This window comes from Acipenser ruthenus, chromosome 13, assembly GCF_902713425.1.
Source record: "Acipenser ruthenus chromosome 13, fAciRut3.2 maternal haplotype, whole genome shotgun sequence".
NCBI classification, from domain to species: domain Eukaryota; kingdom Metazoa; phylum Chordata; class Actinopteri; order Acipenseriformes; family Acipenseridae; genus Acipenser; species Acipenser ruthenus.
Window position 1 is genome coordinate 5,732,221 of NC_081201.1, and position 22,915 is coordinate 5,755,135.

At 36.2% G+C, this 22,915-nt stretch overlaps 1 protein-coding gene across 1 annotated transcript; it reads right to left on the reverse strand.

The window, feature by feature from the left end:
- Positions 1-41: 41 nt before the first annotated feature.
- Positions 42-22,578, reverse strand: LOC117418176 (cytohesin-3-like). The gene is made up of 13 exons (XM_034030850.3): positions 22,165-22,578; positions 10,624-10,706; positions 10,233-10,297; positions 9,365-9,431; positions 8,212-8,330; positions 7,097-7,177; positions 6,507-6,619; positions 5,743-5,891; positions 5,449-5,560; positions 2,518-2,594; positions 2,352-2,423; positions 1,699-1,853; positions 42-1,460 (listed from the first exon to the last, which is right to left on the reverse strand). Exons 1-13 carry the CDS (start codon positions 22,181-22,183, stop codon positions 1,388-1,390), a joined length of 1,185 nt encoding a protein of 394 aa, XP_033886741.1. The 5' UTR covers positions 22,184-22,578; the 3' UTR covers positions 42-1,387.
- Positions 22,579-22,915: the final 337 nt, after the last annotated feature.

Below are 22,915 nucleotides of genomic sequence, written 5' to 3' on the forward strand. Positions count from 1 at the left end.
TTTCCATTCTTGTATCAGAGAAAGTCAACACAAACCAAAAGTTTTTGTTTTCAGCAATCTCATTCGATGGCTTTTAATTATCATATGTCAGACTTTACACACTTACATAGCAAGATTGAATCATTGTAACAAACAAAAAAGCCATCAAAAACAGTTCAGGAAGTGCAATATATATATGTGTTACATTTGAGGACATGTGTATTTGTTTATGTAAAACTGCATGCACTGAACATATGTCAGTGTGTTTTGTATTTTTATAAATATTAACACCCCTTCCAAAAAAAAAAAAAAAGATTCTGTACAAAGCTTGCATCATGTAGTCCCCTTGCTATTTACTGATGCAAGCTACTGTTGCGATTTCACATGCATTAAAACACAGAAATCCAAAACACAAATCTGTACAGTATTTACACATAACTTAATCTACATTTTTTAACAGTTACAAATAGAAATATTTTTGCAATTGCACTAAAAAATAAATATAAAAAAGAAATAAGCACTGATTAAATATTACTGTAGCTGTTGATCGAAAATACACAAATTCTGGCAGCAAGCACATTTTATACACAGTACAGTAATACATTATGAAAATACTAGATTGCATATGCATTGCCTTGATACTTTGACTACTACTCATGCTGCCATTTACAGATGGGATTCATGAAAAGCTTAATTTACTGTTTGGTACCGTGTTGAACTATGTAGTGTGTTAAACAGGCTATTTTTTCCTTAAATAATGGAAAGTCAGGCCAGCTGACTGAAAGCACTATTGAGTTTTGTCTTGAATTTTTAATGTTACATTTTAAACATAAGTAAAAAACAGATGAAACAGCACCTGAAGTACTGGTGTGTAAAAACAAAACAAAAAAAAAAACACCTTTTGCCACCAGTGACAATGCAAATTAGGTGTCAATTACTGTGTAACTAAACGTTGCCACTAACAAGGGTGATTACACAGCTATCTGCAGTTCATATCCTGGCTGTCCCCAAGACATCTTGACATTTGCTAACCTATATTGGCATCTTTTTTGTTTGTTTTGTTTTTGTTACAGCATAAGTTATTTAAAAGCACTTTTCTTTTTCTTAAACAGAAGATTCAATCACTGCTCAACAGTGTTTGTCTTCAATGTAGTCATTTTTTTTTTCTTTGCCTTTTCAAAATAAAAAAAGGGCCAGATATTCTTCAAAGTACAAAGACCCTATTTCACGGGTTTATATTTGCAGAACACACCACAATTGAGGGGCTATTTTTTTGTTTGTTTTGTCCCCCACTTGCCAGAATCAGTCTGGTATGAACATGCAGCTCCCTCTCCCAGTTACCTTAACAAATCCATTCACTTCTGAAACCTAACTGTAAATACTGCTGAACTGTCCTCTTCAGTTCACTTTACTTTTTGTTGGCGATTCTCCTTTTCCTGGTGGCCAGCATGTCATAGAAAGGGTCCTTGCTGATGCTTGCCCTGAAAAGGAGAAACATGAGAAAATAAAGTCATTAAATAAATACAAATTAATATTAATCCCAACATCCCAAGGTTTAGAATTGTGGGGAGTTTATTACATTTCCCAAAACATAATTATTCCCCTTGACCATTAAGATATCGCCTGCTGCTTTACCCGCAGTTTTACACGTTTTAAAATTATAGAACATTTCACTCCCAGGACTGCCGAGAGCGGTTTTCATGAAAACCGTCTTCTTACTTGATGGATTTGGTCCACTCCTCTTTTTCTTCAGGAGTTGGTGCGGATATCCGGTACACCACATGGTTCCCCTCCACCACTCTGCCATCGGCTTCTGTCTTGCACGCCTTGATCACCTGGCCTTTGTGGTTAGGATTGTAGAGCTCAAAGCAGTTCTAAAAAGAAAACCTCTTTAAAGCTCAATGTCAACTTGGATTATCTTAAAAATCTGCTAATCAATTTTAGTTTTGGTTGTTTCTCAGAGCCAGAATTCACCGCTGTAACGCAATGGAATGCAGTATGATAAAAACAGCATGTAGAACAACGATACAGAAAATATTAAAAATGACTAAACTTCTGTATTAATGAGAGTTTCCTTACATATCCATGTTGGGGACACATGGTATTACACAACTCTGTAAATTAAATGTACATGTATTAGATTAGCCTAAGAAACAAGTTTTGTGGGCGACTTTATAGAGCAGTAAAGTATTCTCCAAGCCACTATAGTATTTATGATACCTCCTGGGACATACTTGAAAACAAGTTATTTGCACCTAATTGGTCCCGCAGTAGAATGTTCCAAGAACTATCAGCCAGTTATCTTACACAATCCGTGGAGAAATGTGTGTTCTACCATATTGTTAAACAACTATAACGAAGAATGAACTTACCGGCTTTCTAGGGTCCTCCACTTCACGAATACTGAGATTCTCCAAAGGTATGATTCCTCTTGGTTCTTTGTCCTGTTATATATAAAAGGTACAGTGTGTCAATACAACAATACATTTTATTTTACAATGATATTTATACCAATTTAAAACAACACAAAAAACTTACTGTTGTATATTCAAAGTAATAGAGGCAATTATCGGTCAGAATGAACCATCTTCGTTTCCAGGTTTTCACTCTTCCCCCTGAAAAACATTTATTAGCATTAGGATGAACAAAAATGTTGCATGTGTGGAAGAGGATTCATCTAGGTACAGTATTTTCAAAAAAAGTTAATTTTCATGAAAAGCCCATCAGGATTAATTTAGACATGACAAAATCTATAGCCAGGTCATTTGAAATGATACGAGACGTCAAAACAGGATACAATGTAGTACTGTCTGAACAAAATAGTGAAATTTTATTTTTTGGGGTGGGGACGGGACGGGACGGGGTGGTCCTGATGATTTTTTTTTCCTATGCCCCCCTCCACTCCCCTTATAAAAGCTTTTTTTTTTTTTAAAAATGGCCAAATGTTGCTAGTAAACCTTTTATGTTAGCAGAAGGAATGTGCATATAACACATATTAAAAAAATGCAGATATTCATGAGTGATTGCATGCACTAAACCATAATAACATCATTAACATTAAAAATATGTTATTAATTCCACACCCATCCTAATACTCTATTCCAGGCAAAAAAAAAAAAAAAAAAAAAAAAAAAAAAAAGCAGCTTAGTGTTATTATCCTTATGGTGATGATGAATCTGGTCTTTCGCAAAATCACATAAACTAAGATTAAACATAAATATACATAGATCCCTTTCTTGCTAGAAGCAGTGATGCATTCAACAAAACAAAATCCAAACCCTTTTCTTTTTAACCATGTATCATGTTACTTATCAGCATGAACTATTTTGAAGTCACATGGAATCCAATGTTTTTCTTGGATATAGGAATAATGGTAGGTTCCCAGAAAGATGATATGTGTTCATTTTGCAGTTAGGCCAATATCAAGAACAGTTTCCAGACATTCCTTGAATAAAATTAAAGAGAGCTTCAAATCATAATGAGCTCTGGCCTTGGAGATCTGTCCCAGATTTCTTAGAGAGATTCATGTTCTAGCTGTCACACAGCTCTCATGCAGAAAGCACCCAAGAGCCAATTTGTTAACTTAACTATAAATATGTTTCCAAAGTTCAAAGCACCAATCTGGAGATCACAAGGCACTATCAAGTTTTCCTTTTCCAAGAACACATATTTTAGACAGTTGTTGTGGGTTATTTGAAATGTCAGTGTGACATATTATCTAATTTGTTGTCTACTGAAGGGAGTAACAATACATAAAATTGAAAAGGGCAATATACATTGTATAGTACAATGCCTTCCACTTAATTACTAAGACCTGAGCCAGCCTGGAAAAACTGTGTGACAGACCTAATTTCAACATTGCCACAAAAAGTCTCTTGAAGTTACTGTATTCTGTGATTTCACAGAACATATTGATCTGAAACCCAATTAAGCACTTAGCCTTTTGACACAAACTATTGTGACATGCTGTATAATAGCACAATGCAACCTTTTTTAGCACCACAGGTATGGGCTTGCCAGGCCTTGAGGGTAAGCATTGCTTGACAGACACCCCAGGAAGCCCAAATGAGTCAAGGATGGTCCAGTCATGAATACATGGAACATAACTATATGTGGTTTTAGGGTCTGAGGGTGGAGCTGCCACAAAATGCTTTTGTAACTTCACAAAACCACCAGAGACATCTTTAAAGAGTTGTGTGAACAAAACACATGATAAGCATGTTTAAATGTATGTTAAAAACTATGAGAATCTGAACAATTTGAAAGGGAAATCAAGTTTTATTTTATTACCACCCCCCCCCCTAAAAAAAATGTGAAAAACTAAAATAATTGAAAATACGAAACACAGTAAAACCAAACCATTTCCTCAGATGAGACGTAAAACCAAGGTCTTATTGTAAGTGACTCTACAGCAGCAGTTGTGATGCATAGTTCGACTCCTAGTCTCTGTAAGTTGCTTTGGATAAAAGCATCTGCTAAATGACCAATTAATAATAATTACTTAATTAATAAGAGGCAATAATATACTAACTAGTTAACAGTGATTTTAAAATTAGGCAATAGACATTACATGTGGCTGCAGGAATGTGCTGGCTTGAGTCAGCTAAGCTCTTCATGGTTGCCTCTGAACCTACTGTAACCTAGCAGTTAAGTGCAAGGCTCTGTACTGCATTTACAATGTTTATTAAAGAAACCAACACTAACAAAAGATCAAAATGAAGAGGGAAAAGAAACAGGATGAGAGGGGCTGGAAGCCATCCCAGTACGTACCTCCTAGCGCAGAATAAGCAGAGACAGCCAGTCATAGAACAGAAAGGTGATAGGTCATAGGCCATAAGGAAAACAAGAAGTCACATTTAAACCACTTCATAAAAAAAACGAGCAAAAACAAAAAAACACAGACAAATAGAAAGGTCACGAAAAACAAATGTGGTGAAAAGATAAATGCATTGCTTCTTTTGAAGAAAGTTTAAAAATAAATAAATACAAGACATCAAAAAGGATGGTACATAGTTTCTCAGCATGCTGTAGCGCCTGTATACAGTGTATGCTTCCCTGCTATCTGTTCTGCAGTTCATTGCATAGACTGTATACTGTAGGCTGCTTCTGCACCAATTGTGAGCTTGGGTCTCTAGACTGAATCTGTAAACCTTATTATAAGTAGAGTACACACAGCTATTGAGTACACACAGGTATTGAATCACATTTCAAATTCCTTACATAAATATTATATATATTTTTTTATCGAAGTCTTCCCCGTCACTCAGATGAAGCAGATTTTTTTTTTTTTACTTAAAATAAAAAAGCATTGCACTGTAGTATTGTATAAAGCATAAAAAATAGATTCCGTATTGCATAACTATTGATTTCAGCAAGTCGACTTGATTTGGGTATTTTTGGTAGATATACTTATTACAGCAATACCATCAGGCTTTTCATTTAAATGTTTTTATTGATTTAATTACTAACCTAGTTTCAACAGCCAACCTTCCCTATCGGGGTTGAAAAATGTGTGCGTTAAGTCATTTCCATCATCTTCTGGGATTTTGAATGGCTCATTTTTAATACTATCATACAAGTTCTGCAAAAAAAAAAAAAAAAAAAGAGAGGAACAAGTCACAAACCCACACGTCAAACAGAACATTTGTGTCTGAAATATTTATGATTGTTTTCCACAAATGCTTGGCTGTTCAAACAGGAGCACAACTGAAGTAAAAACTCATAATTGTAGTTTAAGAAGGAGGTGATAGGTGCTGTACTCACCCTGAGTAGCTCTTCTGGGAGGTCCCCTCCTTCATTAATCCCACGATTCATAGAAATGAACCTCTCCACTGCTGGTTTATCCCTTACATTGGGATTGTGTAAACTCGTATTCAGCATAATAATGGCAAAGGAAAGGACATAGCATGTGTCTGAAACAGATGGAAGAACGAACAGATATTTAGAGCTCAGTTTCTAAGCTTTCTCAAAAGTAAAGAAACATTGGGATCGCTTGTATAATAGCTGAATATTTCTAGTATTCCTACGGGCATCCATATCCTTTTGCAATGGAGCTAAAGCTTAGAAACTCAAGCCCTATGTATACAAACCCATAAACCCCCTGCCCTAAAGAAATCATTATTGTTTGTTGCTGACATACTTTTTTCCAGCACCACCGAGCTATCAACTGTGCCTGCATAGTTTTATCTTACTCAGTCAATTCATGCAGACAGCTCCAGTCCCATTAAAGCCTGCAGACGTCAGGACCAATTCTATTCAATAAAGCTTGGTCTTTAATAGAACCACAAGTGATTTGTTCCATTGCTTTGCTCATATGCCGAACACTAGTGATGGGCTGTAAATCAAAGTTTAACAATCTGAGCTGTGCTCTTGTTGTTTTAAAACTATCCCAAGCCAAGGGATGGAAGTCACAGAAATTACTGTCTTCAGCTTTCAATACTTAAAAGAAAGTTTTATGTGATGTAGAGATACTGTAGGCTGAACCCAGCACAGCAGATGAGTTACCATACAGCATGTGTTTTACACACCTGTAGACTGGAAGACACCAGGGTTACACTGGCAGTACCGGGAGGCAAATGCCTCCATCATACGATCAATCTTCTGTGCTTCTCCAGGAAGTCTGAAGCTCCACAGAAACTGTCTGTTGCAGAAACAACATGTTAAGAATGAAGCTTTCCCCACCCGACTATTAAATACAGCTCTGCTTCCTGCTGCTTGCTCCCGCTTCAAATTCATGAGCCTTTTTCACACTGCTAATTATACTCCACAGAAAGCAACGCTGTGAGCGCTGCACGCTGAGTGTGTGAACACAGATTTCTCAGTTCTAACAATTTTTAAAACAGTGAGATTCAATTTTAATCCTGGTCTCTTTGTATTAATAGATGAGACTTACAACTTTTAAATTTGAGGTCTTAAGCCACATTTTTTTTTCTTTTTTTTACCAGACTGTGTAGAAAAGATTATTGCAGTAGTCTTTAAAACATCTAGTTCTACCGAGAAACCGCGTCAGTGAGGTCACCACTGTTAACGACTGTTGTACAGCAGGTGCTAAAGAACATTGTTAAGTTGAGTTTCCCTTACACTGTCAAAGCTCTAAAACTTAAATGTCATGGCATACCTTAAGGCTTGTACAAGATTGAGGTCAGCAAACTCATGAAGCTCCACGAAAGCTTGTAGAACTTTAATGTTAAAGTCGTCTCTATTAAAAAAAAAAAAAAAAAAACACATCTAACATTATATATATTTTACTGTACATATTTTAGCTTTTGACACGCTTATTAAATAGCAACTTTGTGAAATATGTTAAGTAGAACTGGTTCCCATGGGAACTCTAAATTACTTAAATCAATGTTGGACAGGCAGAGTAAATTGAATTCAAGGGAAGAAAATCCTTCTATCACCACTGGATGATCCTTTAATCAATACATCCTGATATGCATTAAAAAACAATAATAGCAAGGAAAGGAAGGACAAATTCACTTCAACATCGTTCATGAAATCACTTAACTCAATTCGCCTCTACTGCCTTCCACAATAACCTCCTAATTACACACAATGACATGCTTCAATACCTCCTGTATGACCAGTACAATTATTATTATTGTGTTTACAGTAATTACATAAACACAACCAAACCTCATCTACTTATAGCATAATGTAAGAGGCACAGGTCTTTACATGTTCAATTGGTAGAGAATATTATCACTCCACATATACCAGTCCAGTAAAATTGAACCAGTGACATTATCTGGTAAACAATGCATTACTATTTTAGAATTATTGGTGTTTTTATCAGATTCAGATCAAAATCTGCTTAAGGTAGTCTTAGGTTTCAGAGTGTGTGTGTGTGTGTGTGCGTGCGCGCACGCGCACGCACGTGGACACAGTTATAATGGTGGCAGTGCCCTTTCTGCCTAATTTAAACTAAAAATAAAACCAGGAATATCATTTAAATTGTATTACAATTAACCAATTTTGTGGAGGAAAAAAAAAGGGGGGGGGGTGTTTATAAGCTGCTGTCTCCAGAGGTGGCTCATTTTCTTTCCAAAGAAACATCTTCTCTTTGAAAGATCTGAACAGCTGTGGAAACTGTTCAGCAATTTGCTCAATGAATCCAGACAATTCAGTTCCTGAAGCCATTAACAAAATTCATGGAGCTGGACGTGTGTCATACACCACCTAAAAGTAAGAGAAAAGGTCTATACTGCGTATAATGAAGAGCCTCTTACTCACCGCTCCCCCAAATAATCCCCGATAACCGTTTTGTTCAGCCCTTCCCCTTTATACAAGAACTGGGCTATATCTTCTGCTGTGTTTTGCAAAAGGTCATTTTCAAGAAGAAACTTGATTCCCTGGGGGAAAAAAAAAAGATCTATGTAAACAGTGAAGATGGAAAGTTTTAAAATGTGATGTTGACTCAATAACATCATAATCAGAAAAACACATCTTCCCAGGGGAGGGGTATATAATTGGGAACATTTACAAGATAGGACATGCACTGTTGAAGGTACTGTACAGGATTAATGACAGTCTACTTTTTTGTTTTATATATTTAAAAAAAAAAAAACTACTTTCTACCAGACAACGATCAAGCTGATTAGGAGCTCAGCAATAAAAATGTAGCCAGGAAAAGTTCATTGAGTTGAATCATCTCATTTAGAAGAGCGTCCTGCGACACCAGTTTAATAGCCAATCCCATGACTTGAGTGGAAATAGTTAGGCCATAGATGCCCTCAGTATTACTGAACAGGCTGCTCTACCCATCTCTACCAGTAGGTGCCACTGGAGAGCTCAGAGGAGTGGCTAGGGGAGAGGCCTGGCAGGATTGCATGTTTATATTTCATAGATCATAAACAAGCTGGACAATTTTATTATTTATCATATCGTTTCCATATAGCAAAAAAAAAAACAACATAACCTTAAACTGAGGTTGGGACATTCCATGCTTGCTTCATCTCAAAAAAATTCTCAATTTGATTTTCCCCAGTGGGTAGGAGATCCTTATCCATCCTTATGGCAGTATAGTAATCAAAGGTCATATCTCATGAATCAATTGAAACCAAAACTGCCTGCTTAAGATGCTAGATATGTTCTGTGAACATGCATGCTCTGAAAGGTCATGAAATGAGTTGATCATAAAATAACTGTGTCAAAGAACTGCTTCTGCAACACTTGGTATGGTGTCAGATAATCGCACTTTCATTTTTCCCCACACGTGGCACAATATCTATCAAACGTGAAATGTCATTACTTCATTCTGGTGCTGAATGTCATTTCATAAATTCAATTTAAACTTCCCATCAAAGCAAAAACAATACATGGAATTAGGTTTCACAGCCGCTGACCAAGTTTAAAAGTGCAATTGTTGAACAGTGTACGTATCTACCTTTTTATGATCCATGTTAAACTTCTTCCTTCCCATTGCAATTTGTTTATTTCTCTGTGTGGTTTTGCTGTAGAGAATGATGAGAATAAAACCCTTAGTAAAGACACGGTTCTCTTCTGGCAGACCCAGCAGATTAAAACAATCCCTCCTGTACTCAAGCCAGCAGGCATTGCAGATTAAAGAAGTCTGACCTGTTTAAAACTGCACCACGGAAGTTATAAAAGGTTCATATTGATCTACAATGCTGCCCCTCAAAAGATCAACATTTTTAAATGTATTGATAAAATATCAGTCAGTATTGACCTGCTGGGATAATTCAACATCTGGTTTGAAATTAAAACGTTGTGTATAGTTTTTTAAATGTAGCTCTCCAGTAGCTGGTAGACTTTCACATCTGCAGACCATGGTCCATTTACTGATTGCAGATCAGAGCAGCTGAAGGTTCTCAAAGAAGAGTAACAGTAAAACAATTTGCCTCTCAATAGCAATCCAGGAGCACAATAACTCACCTGAGCTTGAAAACTGTAATTCAAACACAACTTGCCTTGGCTAGAGCCAGGTGCACTAGGGTTACAATGTCTGAGCAGGTGCTGAAGCAGTCAAATACAGTACCCATTGTTACCAAACGAGCAAATTATAATATATGAAGCAAATATTTAGACGCATCTGTTCAAACACAACTTTAAAAATTAAAACAATATACATTTTACTCATAGTGGCTTTATCCAAACAGGCAGATGGTTTGTGCATGTTTGTGCAAGGATAAACATGAATGGGTGTGTGCATGCATCTAAAATGATATTAAAGATTACAATGACAGAGAGTATTGTATCTGAAGTTCAAAATATATTCTTTTCTGAATACTCACCTTTCCCCCACACAAGTCAAGTGCTCAATTTCAGTCATAACTTCAGTAATCTCAAACTTCAGCCTCTGCAAAGGAATTAAAAATACACTTCATTCTTCAGCACTGTACTATGATGTGAATCAGAACGCTAAAAGGGGAAAACACCCAAACTTATTTCCTTACACAGTCGTTAGTTATACAATAAGCAACACTGCCAACCCCACTTGGCACTTTAGATTCTAGAATGGCCATTGGTGCCTGTATCCTTTTCATCTTCTTAAATTGATTACCAAAAATAATCAACAAGCCCATAATTGATCACATGGCCACTGAAATGTTCTTGAAAACTTTTCTAATCACTTAAAAAGATACAAGCAAAAATACACTTTCAGTTTTACCGTTCTATACCTACCTCAATATCATCCAAAAGCTCCTTCTTTCGACGTCGTATATTTGTCAGTTCTTCCCTCTCTACTATAGAGAGATCTTCAGGCACTAAAAATGAAAACAAAATATTTACTGTATCAGAATATTAAAAAAATATCTTAAATAATAAAAATAAATAAATTAAAAAAAAAAAAAAAAAAAAAAAAAAACAGTCAGACATTTCACAGTAAAACTTAATTTAGCCTCAAACTTTTTAATCTGTAAAACTGATGGAAGCCCCTAGTTAAAACAACATTAAATTTAGTTCCAGGACTTGCGTTTCTTTTTTTACTCCAAAATTGAATTTCAAGTCCTCTTAAAAAATTACAGCAGGGACCTGGAGCCAAAAATGCAAGCAAGCATCTGGAAAAATGAACGTTAGACATTTCTATTCGTTGATTCCAGACAGCTTTCCATTCACTTTACAATGTACATCTATGTTTAAAGTCTTTAAGAAAAGGATATCTTATGCTTAATGTAAACCATCCAGCCATGAATTGTTTTCACCAACCCCAAAACACCACCAGCACTTTGCTCACATGCTCAGCCTGTCTGGCAGTCCTGCGAATTCTAATTTAGAAATTGTTCAGACAATTACATTAAGCATTAAAACCAGGCAGGTGAACTAGGTCATGTTGAAATTTTGTTGAAGCATATTAATGCATTTTCTACATCCTAGGTGGTCATGTTTTCCGTATCTTTTGCTGTGTGAAGTGTTATAGTGCAGCTGCCTGATAACCTTTTAAAATCATGTTACATTTTTGTTACAAACACTTTAGCATTCAAATTTAACAAAGCCATTTCAGAACAAAAAAAGCAATACATACCATTAACTCCTGAATACTAATGTCTGTACAATTAACTGAACTATCCCGGCCACTAGACAAATGCATCTATTTCAAAATGTAATTGTTTTATGACCACTAGTGTATGTTCACTTCCTCGACTTACTGCACAGTAACATTCTTTCTATTTAGATGACTGTATTCTGCAGTTTCAAACAATGGTATGGGGTATTTCTTCTGTATATAATAGATTTATTGTGAAGCATGCCCCTTTGGTACAACCGGCCTCATACATTATGCTAGAAGTGCACTCAATAGAAATCCTCCTACACTTAGCCAACAAGAAAAACAGCTTCACTGATCTGGACACAACACAAAACAATCCATGCTATGTGTTAAAAGCCATCACAAAGAAAGGCTTGTGCTTTTAAGATAGACATCAGAAACACTGGGTAATTTGAGATCATGATCGTTTAATGCGCAGTTTTGTACAATACATAAAAACATATTGTGTGTATGGAAAGTTTACTGCAGCATTACAGTACACGGCATTGTGCTGTGGTGACCCCTTCCTGACTGCTGGAGTACATGCTACAACTAATCTAAACGCTAGAAATAATGATTGCATCTCTTGCAGTAAAAGCATTTCAGTAAATTAAAAAAAAAAGATCAGTTTTATCACTCAGTCCTAGTTAAAACGTTTATAGTGACTGCCAACATGAAACCATCAAACTGACACACAAACCATAGCCTTTATATAAAACTGAAATGTCTGCTGCCAGTTACTGTATGCACTATACTGTAGCTTGTTTCTTTAAATCTATTTGCATTTTTTTTTTTTTTAATTGAAATGGCATACACAGTTGTGGCGGGTCATTTTCAAACACTACAGCAGTTGAAGATTTTAAAATTCGTGCCTACAGACACTACCATCCTCCTGCTCATTCATTCTTACTGAGCGTGTCTGGGATAGCTTCCTCTATATTTAAAGATTTACCTTAAGCTTTGTGGTCACAGAAGTTCAATGCACATTTCATGCAATGATAAAACATTGTGGTCAGATACACGTTGTGGGTGCTACAGTATGATTTTACTATAACTTAACAGCAGATAAAATAAAAGATACATTATTACTTATTGTACTGCCCTGCAGTCTGTATTAAAACTATAGTTTATAATAGTGCAGGCTAAAAAGCCTTTCAATTTTAAATAAATCCCTCTCACTTGTACTGCCAGCTTCACTAGAAATGGCCAACAATTACAAACATGAAGGATACCAATAATGTGCTCATTGTTGTTCCATTCGTTTACTCTAAAATGGAAGACTACCGGGGGCTGTAGCTTACATTTGTTCAGAACGTAACTTGCATTAAAAGCAACAGACTGAAAAGTCACTTGAAACCTTCGTTTATGACAATGGATTTAAAAATGTTATTTCCTGTGCCAAAAGCTTATCATTGTGGAAGTCTTCATTTTAAAACTGCTTGGATTTAAAACAGCCAGTTACTGTAGCCCATAAAAACGTTAATTAACTACATGAATGAGACTGACTCTTGATCATCCAAATTATTACACAGTAAATGACTGCTGTGATTGCTTCAATTTGATAAGGGAAGCCTCGAGGTTGAGCAAAGTGACAGATGTAGGCATGAATAAAATACCAGGTTAAATATCACTGGATAGGCTGTAATGATGAAAAACAAACTCAAAAGTTAATATATTGCCTTGAGACTACGCAATCCAAAGCTGGTAATATTAGTAGGTACAACAGAAAGACACTTGTGTGGTTATTTGAAAACCCAGGTTCAGTACTATATAAATAGCCATTTCCACTGGACTTGAGAGCAGAAAGTTAAAAGAAGCTTCACAACAAAGAACTTCAATTTGGCCAGCTGTCTGTTGATACTGCAGTTGATTATTTAAGCAGGGCATGTCCTCTGAAGAGGAATAATTGATGTAAAAAACACTTTGCAGCGGCTTATGATTGAATATTTAATTTCACCTCTTGATGGAAGTCTGCAGAATACATTCCATAATGAAGTGGAAAAATGGGATTTAGAAATGGGATAGGGCAGCAGTGTGGAGTAGTGGTTAGGGCTCTGGACTCTTGACTGGAGGGTTGTGGGTTCAATCCCCGGTTGGGGACACTGCTGCTGTACCCTTGAGCAAGGTACTTTACCTAGATTGCTCCAGTAAAAATCCAACTGTATAAATGGGTAATTGTATGTAAAAAAAAAATAATGTAATATCTTGTAACAATTGTAAGTCGCCCTGGATAAGGGCGTCTGCTAAGAAATAAATAAATAAATAATAATAATAATAATAATAATAATAATAATAATAATAATAATAATAATAAACCTGGTCCTGGGGACCCCTGTGTCTGCTGGTTTTCATTCCAACTGAGCTCTCAATGACTTAACTAAACCCTTCATTAAACTAATAATTTGCTTAATTAGACCTTTAATTGTTTTTAGCTCTTAAACAGTTGCAGAGTTCAAGTTACTTATAAAATGTTATAACTAACAAAAAATCTGCAACTGTTTAAGAGCTGAAAAAAAGTAAAAAGGTCTAATTAAGCAAATGACCAGGACCGAGTTTGAGAAGCCCTGCACTAGACATACTGTAGCGATGGAATTTTGCCCAGGGTGTTGTTTGAAACTGACATGCGACACGTCTGCTATTTCCCCATACGCTTAATCAATGTCTAAATATGGTTACAGGGTTGGGGTCAATTCCTTTTTTTTCAATTCCAGTTTCAGAGTCTCACACAACCTAGAACAAAAGCATCTTTCTTTACAGATAGGGTTATGAAAATATGTAGAAAAGCCTTCATTCCTAAAAACCACTCTGTCTGGTAATACCAGTCTTCTCTTCCAGGAAATAAATGGTTTCATCATAAACAGACCTTTACTGTTGCAGCTGCTTGGCAAGTAGCTGATAAACACCTGATCACGCACAATGGGGCACAGCACAGGTGAAAAGCACCAGTGGCTACCAGACTAGCTCCTCAGTTACTCCTCAATGTTCTTACATTTTTGGGAATTAAATTTGCCAATTGTTTTAATAACAGCCACAAACTGGTAAGCAAGTGCTGATACATCTTAGCAAGTACACAGGGTATTGTTATTGCTAATGAAATCATATGAATATATTACATTAAATTACAAACAATTTAGGCTATATGTTTTTTATATACATACTATATAGTTTGTGAAAACTAATGCTGTAGTATGTGGTTCCATGTGCTAACAATTTACTGTAACTGAGAAAATCTTAATTTACTGTAATGCAGAAAACCTAATAAACTTTATAACATAAAGCACAGGACTCGAGAGGAAGTCATTACTGTCAGTTTTCTGTGGTTACAAAAAGGGTCAGTGTTCTCCTGAAACTACTGACATTTTCTACTATTTATGAGCATTTTAGCTAAAGTTACTGTACACATTTTCCAGTTTTTCTGTACTTCCATATTTCATAATTTTTCAAATCATTAATTGATATTCTGCTTTCATTTCCACAGAAAGACAGTGGACATTTTCAACACAAGTTCTTCCTCCAATGTAAACAGACACTTTGCAAACCACACACTCAAACACAGACAGTACCAGCTGGTTAATGAGAGATGTACTGTATCTCTTTCTTTGCTTGTTCTCATACAATGCTATGATTTTTTTTGTTTGTTTTTAAAGAGAACAAAGAAAACTTGATGAATTTTGGTCAATACAGATCCATTTATTTCAGAGTAAAAATAATAATAATAATAATAATAATAATAATAATAATAATAATAATAAATATAAAAAAGTATCTGATGGGTTGAACAGATTTATTTCTTAATTTATCCAAAAATGTGGCTAAAATGCAGACAGCTAGTGTCCCAAACTGCCCCTCCAGGCTGCATATTTGAGGTCTGGTGAAAGGGTCCCTTGAAAATAAACAGAACAATGTTTTACAAGGAAACATTTGGTTTAGAGCATTGATAAACTGAAATATAGATACAGTTTAGCCATAGAAACAACCCCATGGTCTTATCTGGGTCATTCAGGAAATTAGAAAATCATCTTTGTCCAAGTAGCGTTATTACAGAGAATGAGTTAACAAGCCACAGCATAACTGCAATGTTACACATATTGGCACCTCAGTATTTTTGACTCTTGATAAAGGAACTACCGGTTTAGTGCCACTAAACATATCGCATTGCCTATATGGAATTTTCTATTTATTAACTGTATTGTATTATAAATATCATTTTTGTAGTACAATAATAAACACATTTATATTAAATACTCCCCCAAACCCAATGCAGAGGCCAGGGAAATTTGGTCCCACTGCAGTGCAAATGGGACAACACACGTACACTTTTTTTTTTTTTTTATCTTAGAATAAGGTTTCAGCTGTAGATTACCCCAGCTCAGGAAATTCAATCGTGGGTGGTTTTCTAACTGTAGTGTACATCTGTACCGTCATGAACTCGCTTTGGTGCCATGAACAAATGGCTCCAACTACACATACATTGACACAGAACCAGAAACTAAATAAACAGGCATCCATTATTCAGTGGTAAAATGTGGAGGGCACATAGATTCACTGAATTACGGACCACTGCAAGTGCCCACAAAAGTAGAAAAATTGAAAAAAAAAGTAAAAGAAAGAAAAGGGGTCCAAATGTTAAAACATGTTTGAGAACATTACAACAGTCGGAAACAGGCGCTTCCTTGCAATCATCCCAGATCTTTTCCACTTTTGCACTGATGTTATTTCTGCATCAGCAAGCTGCTGTTAAGCTGATGAGGAAATCCTCTTCCTGTCCGAACTGTGAGATTCACACGCTGGGTTCACTTCGTTTAAGGAAGTCACAGCATCAGTAAAGTAACTATAACAATATATTAACATATTAATTGGTCTGTGTACATGTTGTTTTGTCTTTAATTGAACACCTGATATTTATCTTTAACTGCGTTAAGATCTTAAATACTCAGGTGTTCATCATTCGCTAGCAAAGGATGGTCATGTGACCAAAACGTTTGCACTGAGCACTTTTTGCACTATAGCAACTTTTTAGCCTGTTCTATAAATTTGCATAATTTTGATTTTGTAGTGTTTTTTTTATCGCCACTATTCTATACCAGTACATTAAATATTAGCAAGGACAACAGGCTGCCTACAGTAAAGAGTTTTTACAGGAACAGTATTATCTGCAATTGCAAATTTGTTTTCCCTCTATTCCCACAAAATGTACCTGAAGAAAAAATCCAGCGAAAAACAGCTGCTGATTTATAATTGTATCTTATGTCAGCACACATACTGTAGTCCCTGTAATGAGTTAATTAAAGGCTGCAGCCATCAATACACACAAATCTATAGTACGGATGAAAAAGAAATTGAAAAGCAAGGATTAAACTCACCAGCAAGCAGGTCCTGTCTGCAACCTTCAGCACTGCTCTTTACAACTGCATGCATACCCTGAACTCCTCCTGCTACAATGTTAGCAGGTGGCTACAAAAAACAAATACAAGCCAAAAGAAGCCACACATGTGTTGGGCAACCATTTTATTTTGACCTTTAAGTATTTATTGTTAGAATGGAAGAGCCCAAAGGGATCCTCTCTCCTGTTCCGGCTATTTATTTACAAAGCTGCTTGCTACAGTAGGGATTCTTTTCTGCCTTTTAAAGTGATGTGACGATTGCCTGTTGTAATCTGTTTCTGCATTACTTGATTAATATGTTATTGGATTGTAAATATCTGGCTCTGGGAGTATCACTAGATTTAAAATTAAATGCATTATCAACAGAACTGGCAGCAATGCACAAATAATGCAGTACAGCCAATCTGTCTAATCTGTGCGGGTCGAAAGAGCATATGTGCAGAGAGCGAGAATTTTTATTTTTTTATTTTTTTAATTATTTTTTAATTGTAAATGTAGCGTGTGTGTGATTTTAAAGCATGGGTAAGGGGGTACCAAGGGTGTTAAAAGTACAAGTATTAAGCTATTAACAGCCTTTAAATATTGAAGCTTTGAACCCTGCGTGTTGGTGGGCAGCGTCTACACAACAAAGACTTACAACTACCCTGTGTAGCAAAACCCAGGTACAAAAACCATCAAACATACAATAACACTGTAACCCCTTTAAACCAGTTTGATTTCTATGAAATATAGCCTTTATTTTTCAAAGTGCTGCGGTTCATGGTCAGTCTAACTTGGTCCTGCATGTTCCAGAATTTTGGGATACACCTATTTCCTGCAGCTTCAGCAGGACATGTTAAGTACTCCCCCCCCCCCCCCCCCCGGCTTTTTCCTTTCTTACAATCTGCAAAGAATTAGTGTCAGTGTCGCCAACCCGGAACTACCCACCGATAAAGTTGTAAAAAAAAAAAATATATATATATATATATATATATATATATATATATATATATATATATATATTATATATATATATATATATATATACACACACACAGTTAAGGTTTGGTCTGGCTCAGACTGCTTTTTATATAAAAAATAAATAAATAAATAATGTTATTGCATATTTGTCTACTGTCTGTGAAATACCCTAAAGCTACACTTTGTTCAATCAAAGCTAGTTTAGGTTCAGGGAAAACTTTTTGTTCCCTGAACTTTTTGGATTGATGAAGCTTGTCCTGTTCCAGACTTTCTTTGGAAAAGGTCACAGCAGGCTTCTAAAAACATCTATGCATTTATACAAAACGCTCAGTTTTCAAACTCAGAACCTGCAGCTTGTGAGAGATGTCACGGTCAGTTTAAACCATGAGACCATGGAGTGTCACATCAATCGGTTGTTTACCCTATTAACAAAACTATTCCACAAAAAAAATGACAAGGCAAAAAGCATCTTGCATCTGATAAATCATCAATATCAAATAACTGGCGAGACTTTTTCACGATCAGTCTTCTGTGCAATAAGCTCCCCAGACCAAACAATACATCACCAATGCAACAAAACGTACCATTTTCAAATGATCCAAATTCAAATTATACAGGATATGGACATGCAATGAAATACATGGGTAGCAAATACCCAGCTTCAAAACGGCATGGTATGGGATCAGAAGCTGGACGACACACAATACTTCAAGACATTGCATATTACCAGTTCATCAAGCGTAATTGAAAGCAAGATACTTCTCACACCTCTGCAATCCAAAGCAGGCAGGCAAGGAATAGGGGAGCTGAACTTGTCCCCTATAGAGAGGAATGCAGCACATCAGCTGACTACAGTAAGATGAAGGTTTACGGTAAAGAAAATAAGAGGAATGCAAAGCAGTCGCCCATCAACAGCAAACATAACACAGAATGACGGGTACTGTGAAGAGGAGAAACTAGGGCTTGGTTTCACAAATACTACTAAAAAAAAAAAAAAAAAAAAGGTATCACTCACTAGTATCTCTTCCTGGTTTTCATTTAGATTTGAATCTGTCTGGGCATGGAACCATAACCAACAGTACAGTATTCACAGTGTGCATCACAAAATACCTTAAGATACACAACTATGTAAAACAACTTCTGATGTAACCAAATAAGAATCACATGTCGAATCTGGAAATCATGCTCGCCGCACAATTTATATTAGCAAAACAAAAAAGGCTTTTCCTTTTCCTTCTGCCAAGAGAATGGGATAATTGCCCTATTAATAGAATTCTTAGCAATAGATCAAATGTATTACAGATTCCTTGAACTACTTGGATTACTGTGAAAGAGAGACTGTTTTAAAAATCAAACCTAGCCTTTTATTTTTATTATCATTCACATTAAATATGACGGTCAGCTACATACAGTATGTTAAATAGCTGCATGTTGCCAAGATATATTATTTGATGCAGGAGAACTGTAGAATGTGTACTTAATCCATGCTACTTTTACAGATATGTTCTATGCCATTGGCAAGTAACCTACTGAACCACTGCACTGATTTTACCATATGTTCACTTGCAACTTGATCCAAGGCTTTTATTTCTATATACTATCCTGTAGTCATGCAGTCATACTGTCATTTTTAAGGATTAGAAAAGTTTATGGTTACTGTATGGTGACGAAATTATAAATGTATTCTATTAAATTCATTTTGATATTGTATATAAAATCAAAAGATATTCACAATGCAATTGAATAAGGCTGTAAATAGTACAACATTGAATGCTACAGTAGCTGTGTCTATACTGTACAGCCTCATTTACACTCTTTGCCATGGTTCTGTGAGCAATAGATTTTGTTCCCTGAAAGAAACAATAAGGGTTATTGATACCACAGAGAACACACTTAGCATATAGTAAAAGCATGAAGCACTGTAAAGCTGCACAATTTGCCTTTCTTTTAAAGCAACAAAAAACCGCTAGTCTTTGCACAGATGATGAAATGGGATGCTAAATACAGCAATCTGTCGCGTGTCCAACTGTGGTGGGACCAGAGTAAGGGCAGATTTATAAAAAGTCGGACGAATTAATCCTGTTTTAAATACCATTATACACAGCTGTAAAAATGACTATATTCACACAATTATTGTTTTGAGATTCAGCTTTTATTAGGGAGCTCCCCTAAATCCCTTGTTTAGAAAGATAAAGGGTATTAATGCTTGTGACAGGGTAGCTGTCTGCCGTGTGGGTGCGTGCATTCGCTGCTGAGTGACAGACAGGAGATCGAGACGGAGGTTGAAGTTGATACGCCCCCCCGGCGATCAGCAAGGATGGAAATAAGACTCCTATTGCATAGCAGTTTCACCCATTCCAGGTTTTAAAATGAGCCTGATTAGCCCCAGTGTGTATGTAGCAAGCTCAGGTGTGTCTTAAACGCCCAGTAAAAGCAGGAATGAATCAAACTGCTATGCAATGGGAGCCTTATTTCCATCCCTGAAGAGGATTTATTTACATATGAAGTCAACACACTGAACAGCTCACGTGACACTAACAGCAACGGCAGCGCACAGAGCACATACAACACAGTGTATGAAAACTTCAGCAAGACCTACAATATCTGAACTAATCTTCTCTGTTCAATAATAAAAGTAACATTGCTGAAGAGGTTGATAATGGCAGAGGAACAGTCAGGGCGGATACGCCAAAGATTACTGTACATCACAAAAATCCACAGCACAAGTCACTACTACTAAACATCATCAGCGGTTTTAAAATCAATAACATCTCACAGAAAGTATGTCCCTGGCCTTGAATATCCTAAATGACGCTTTACAAAAAACTTCCATCACCGTGTGTTGGAGAAATGCAAATCCAAAACTAAATGAATATTCAAAAGTGTTCATTATTTTCGCATCTGAATCCGTCTCCAGCTGAGCTGACCATTCGGGGAAAGTATTTTGTTTGTGACTTCCCTATGGTGAGTCACATAGCTCTGATAACAGCTTGCAGTACATTATCTTCTATAGGGGAATCTTTACTTTTAATGGCATGGCTGACTAATTATGATAAAACTCATCCATAACTTAACACTTCCAGTAAAAAGAGAGGTCTTTATATTTCAGTAGAACCATTCAGATCACACAGGAAACCCAATCTCTCACAGAAATCTCTCCATGCCTCACAAGATCAAAGTGTATGCCTGACTTCTGTTTAGTGTCAATTAAACACAAACACAGTGTTACTTTTCTGGTGCAGTTTTTGTAACGGATTGTTTTCAACTGAGGTACTATAACCTTTCTGATAAGCATGCATTTCAGCTTTTGTGAGCCTGCCATGTCACTGAAGAACTGGCATTATTTTTTAATTTTTTAAAATCTGTTAAGGGGAACAAATTATAGTGTAGCATTGTTGCAGCTCTGCCTGGTATTATTATTATTATTATTATTATTATTATTATTACTTGTATCTCATTGTGTTTTCATTTTGGGCACAGATACTTGTGTCTAAATATACTATTGTTAAGAAAAGCAATAATGATTACTAACCTTAGGTTTTCAAACGGACTATTGTAACCCATTATGCATCAATTAAAGTAAATATATAAAAACATGAATCTGTATTTAGCAATGGTGCCTTGTGCGTATTATTGCCACATACAATAACATTACCGTACTGCATTATAAGTACTACAGTATAATTTATAATGCAACATAAAGAATCGAAAAAAGCGCATAACATTTATGAGCGCATAATCTACTACTTGCTACAAAAATAATGTATTAATCTCGATGTTTAGCAATGTCTACGATGACGAAATCATTAATACCAAATGTGAAAAAACACAAGTCCCCCCCGATATTAATTAAATACAGATGCTAAACCTCCGCGAACAAATTCATCCTAAAAACGCACTTTAACTCTGTTGCTGTACAAACGTGAAAATAGACATTTAGATTAGTTCTGGGTGCACAGAGAGATGCTGAACAGAAGTGTACTGAATAAACAGCCGTACTGATTCATGGAGCACACACTGCATAAAAAAGGGGTCGAGATCGAACCGGCTGGTATAAATTCCAAAGATGCGCGGTCTACTTGCTCAACCCAGCTAGTGTGGGTGAAACTACAAACGACTGTTTCTGTAGATATACGTTTGATCAATTTCCCGCAGTTATGATCAAAATGCCAAGTTTCCATTACATTGTAAAATAATAGAATAAACAAACAACGAACCCCTGTCTTTTTAAAAACAACACGTACTCTTGTTGATGTTGTTCCACAACAAAGGTCTTGTATCGCCGTCCTTGGCAACACCCACAAACAAACAAACAAACAAACCCTAGAATTATTAACAGAACAAAATCCTTACCGTGACTCTCTTCGTCCATGTTTGCCAGTGGAAGGAACAGTCCCCCAAATACCCGATAATTAATAGGTTACAACTTCAAATAAGACGAGGTAATATAGAACACGGTTTTATTTTAATTGTGTTTGTTTGTTTTTTGTAGGTGAAGATTCTGGGATATCTTAATGCGGTTTAATTGTATTTTTAAACACACGTTCCTTATAATACTAGGGTTTTTTCATTGTGTGTCTATCCTTCGCTAAGCTATTATTTGGTATCTCCTTTGCCGTTCACACAAGCGCAGACTGCCAACTGATACAACCGATCGGCTGCTTCGACATCTTCACAATGCGTCACCAGACCGCTCCTCCCACTGCATGACTGACAGCAGACAAGCCCTGACCTACCAGCACGTGATGAGCAATACCACACCAATTACTATTTTTTATGTAATTGTATTTGATTTGCAGCAAAAATTGCTCAGTTTAATAAATATAAAACAATGGTTTTAGATGTCATATGCATGGCAATGTTGCCTCTTTCCTCCCCCAAAATGGGTTAAGATGACCATAAAACTATACATAGACACAGAGCAACATCTAGTGCACCCAGTGCAGCTCCGTTTAGCAGGCATACACTCTTTGTCCGTTAGCACCCCAGCACAGTGGGAGGGCTCATTAGGAATCAGGGGCAGAGAAGGAAGTAACCACCCATAAGGAAACACTTTTGGGCTCAAAATGATTGATAACACTGCAGGCACCATAACGTCCTGTTC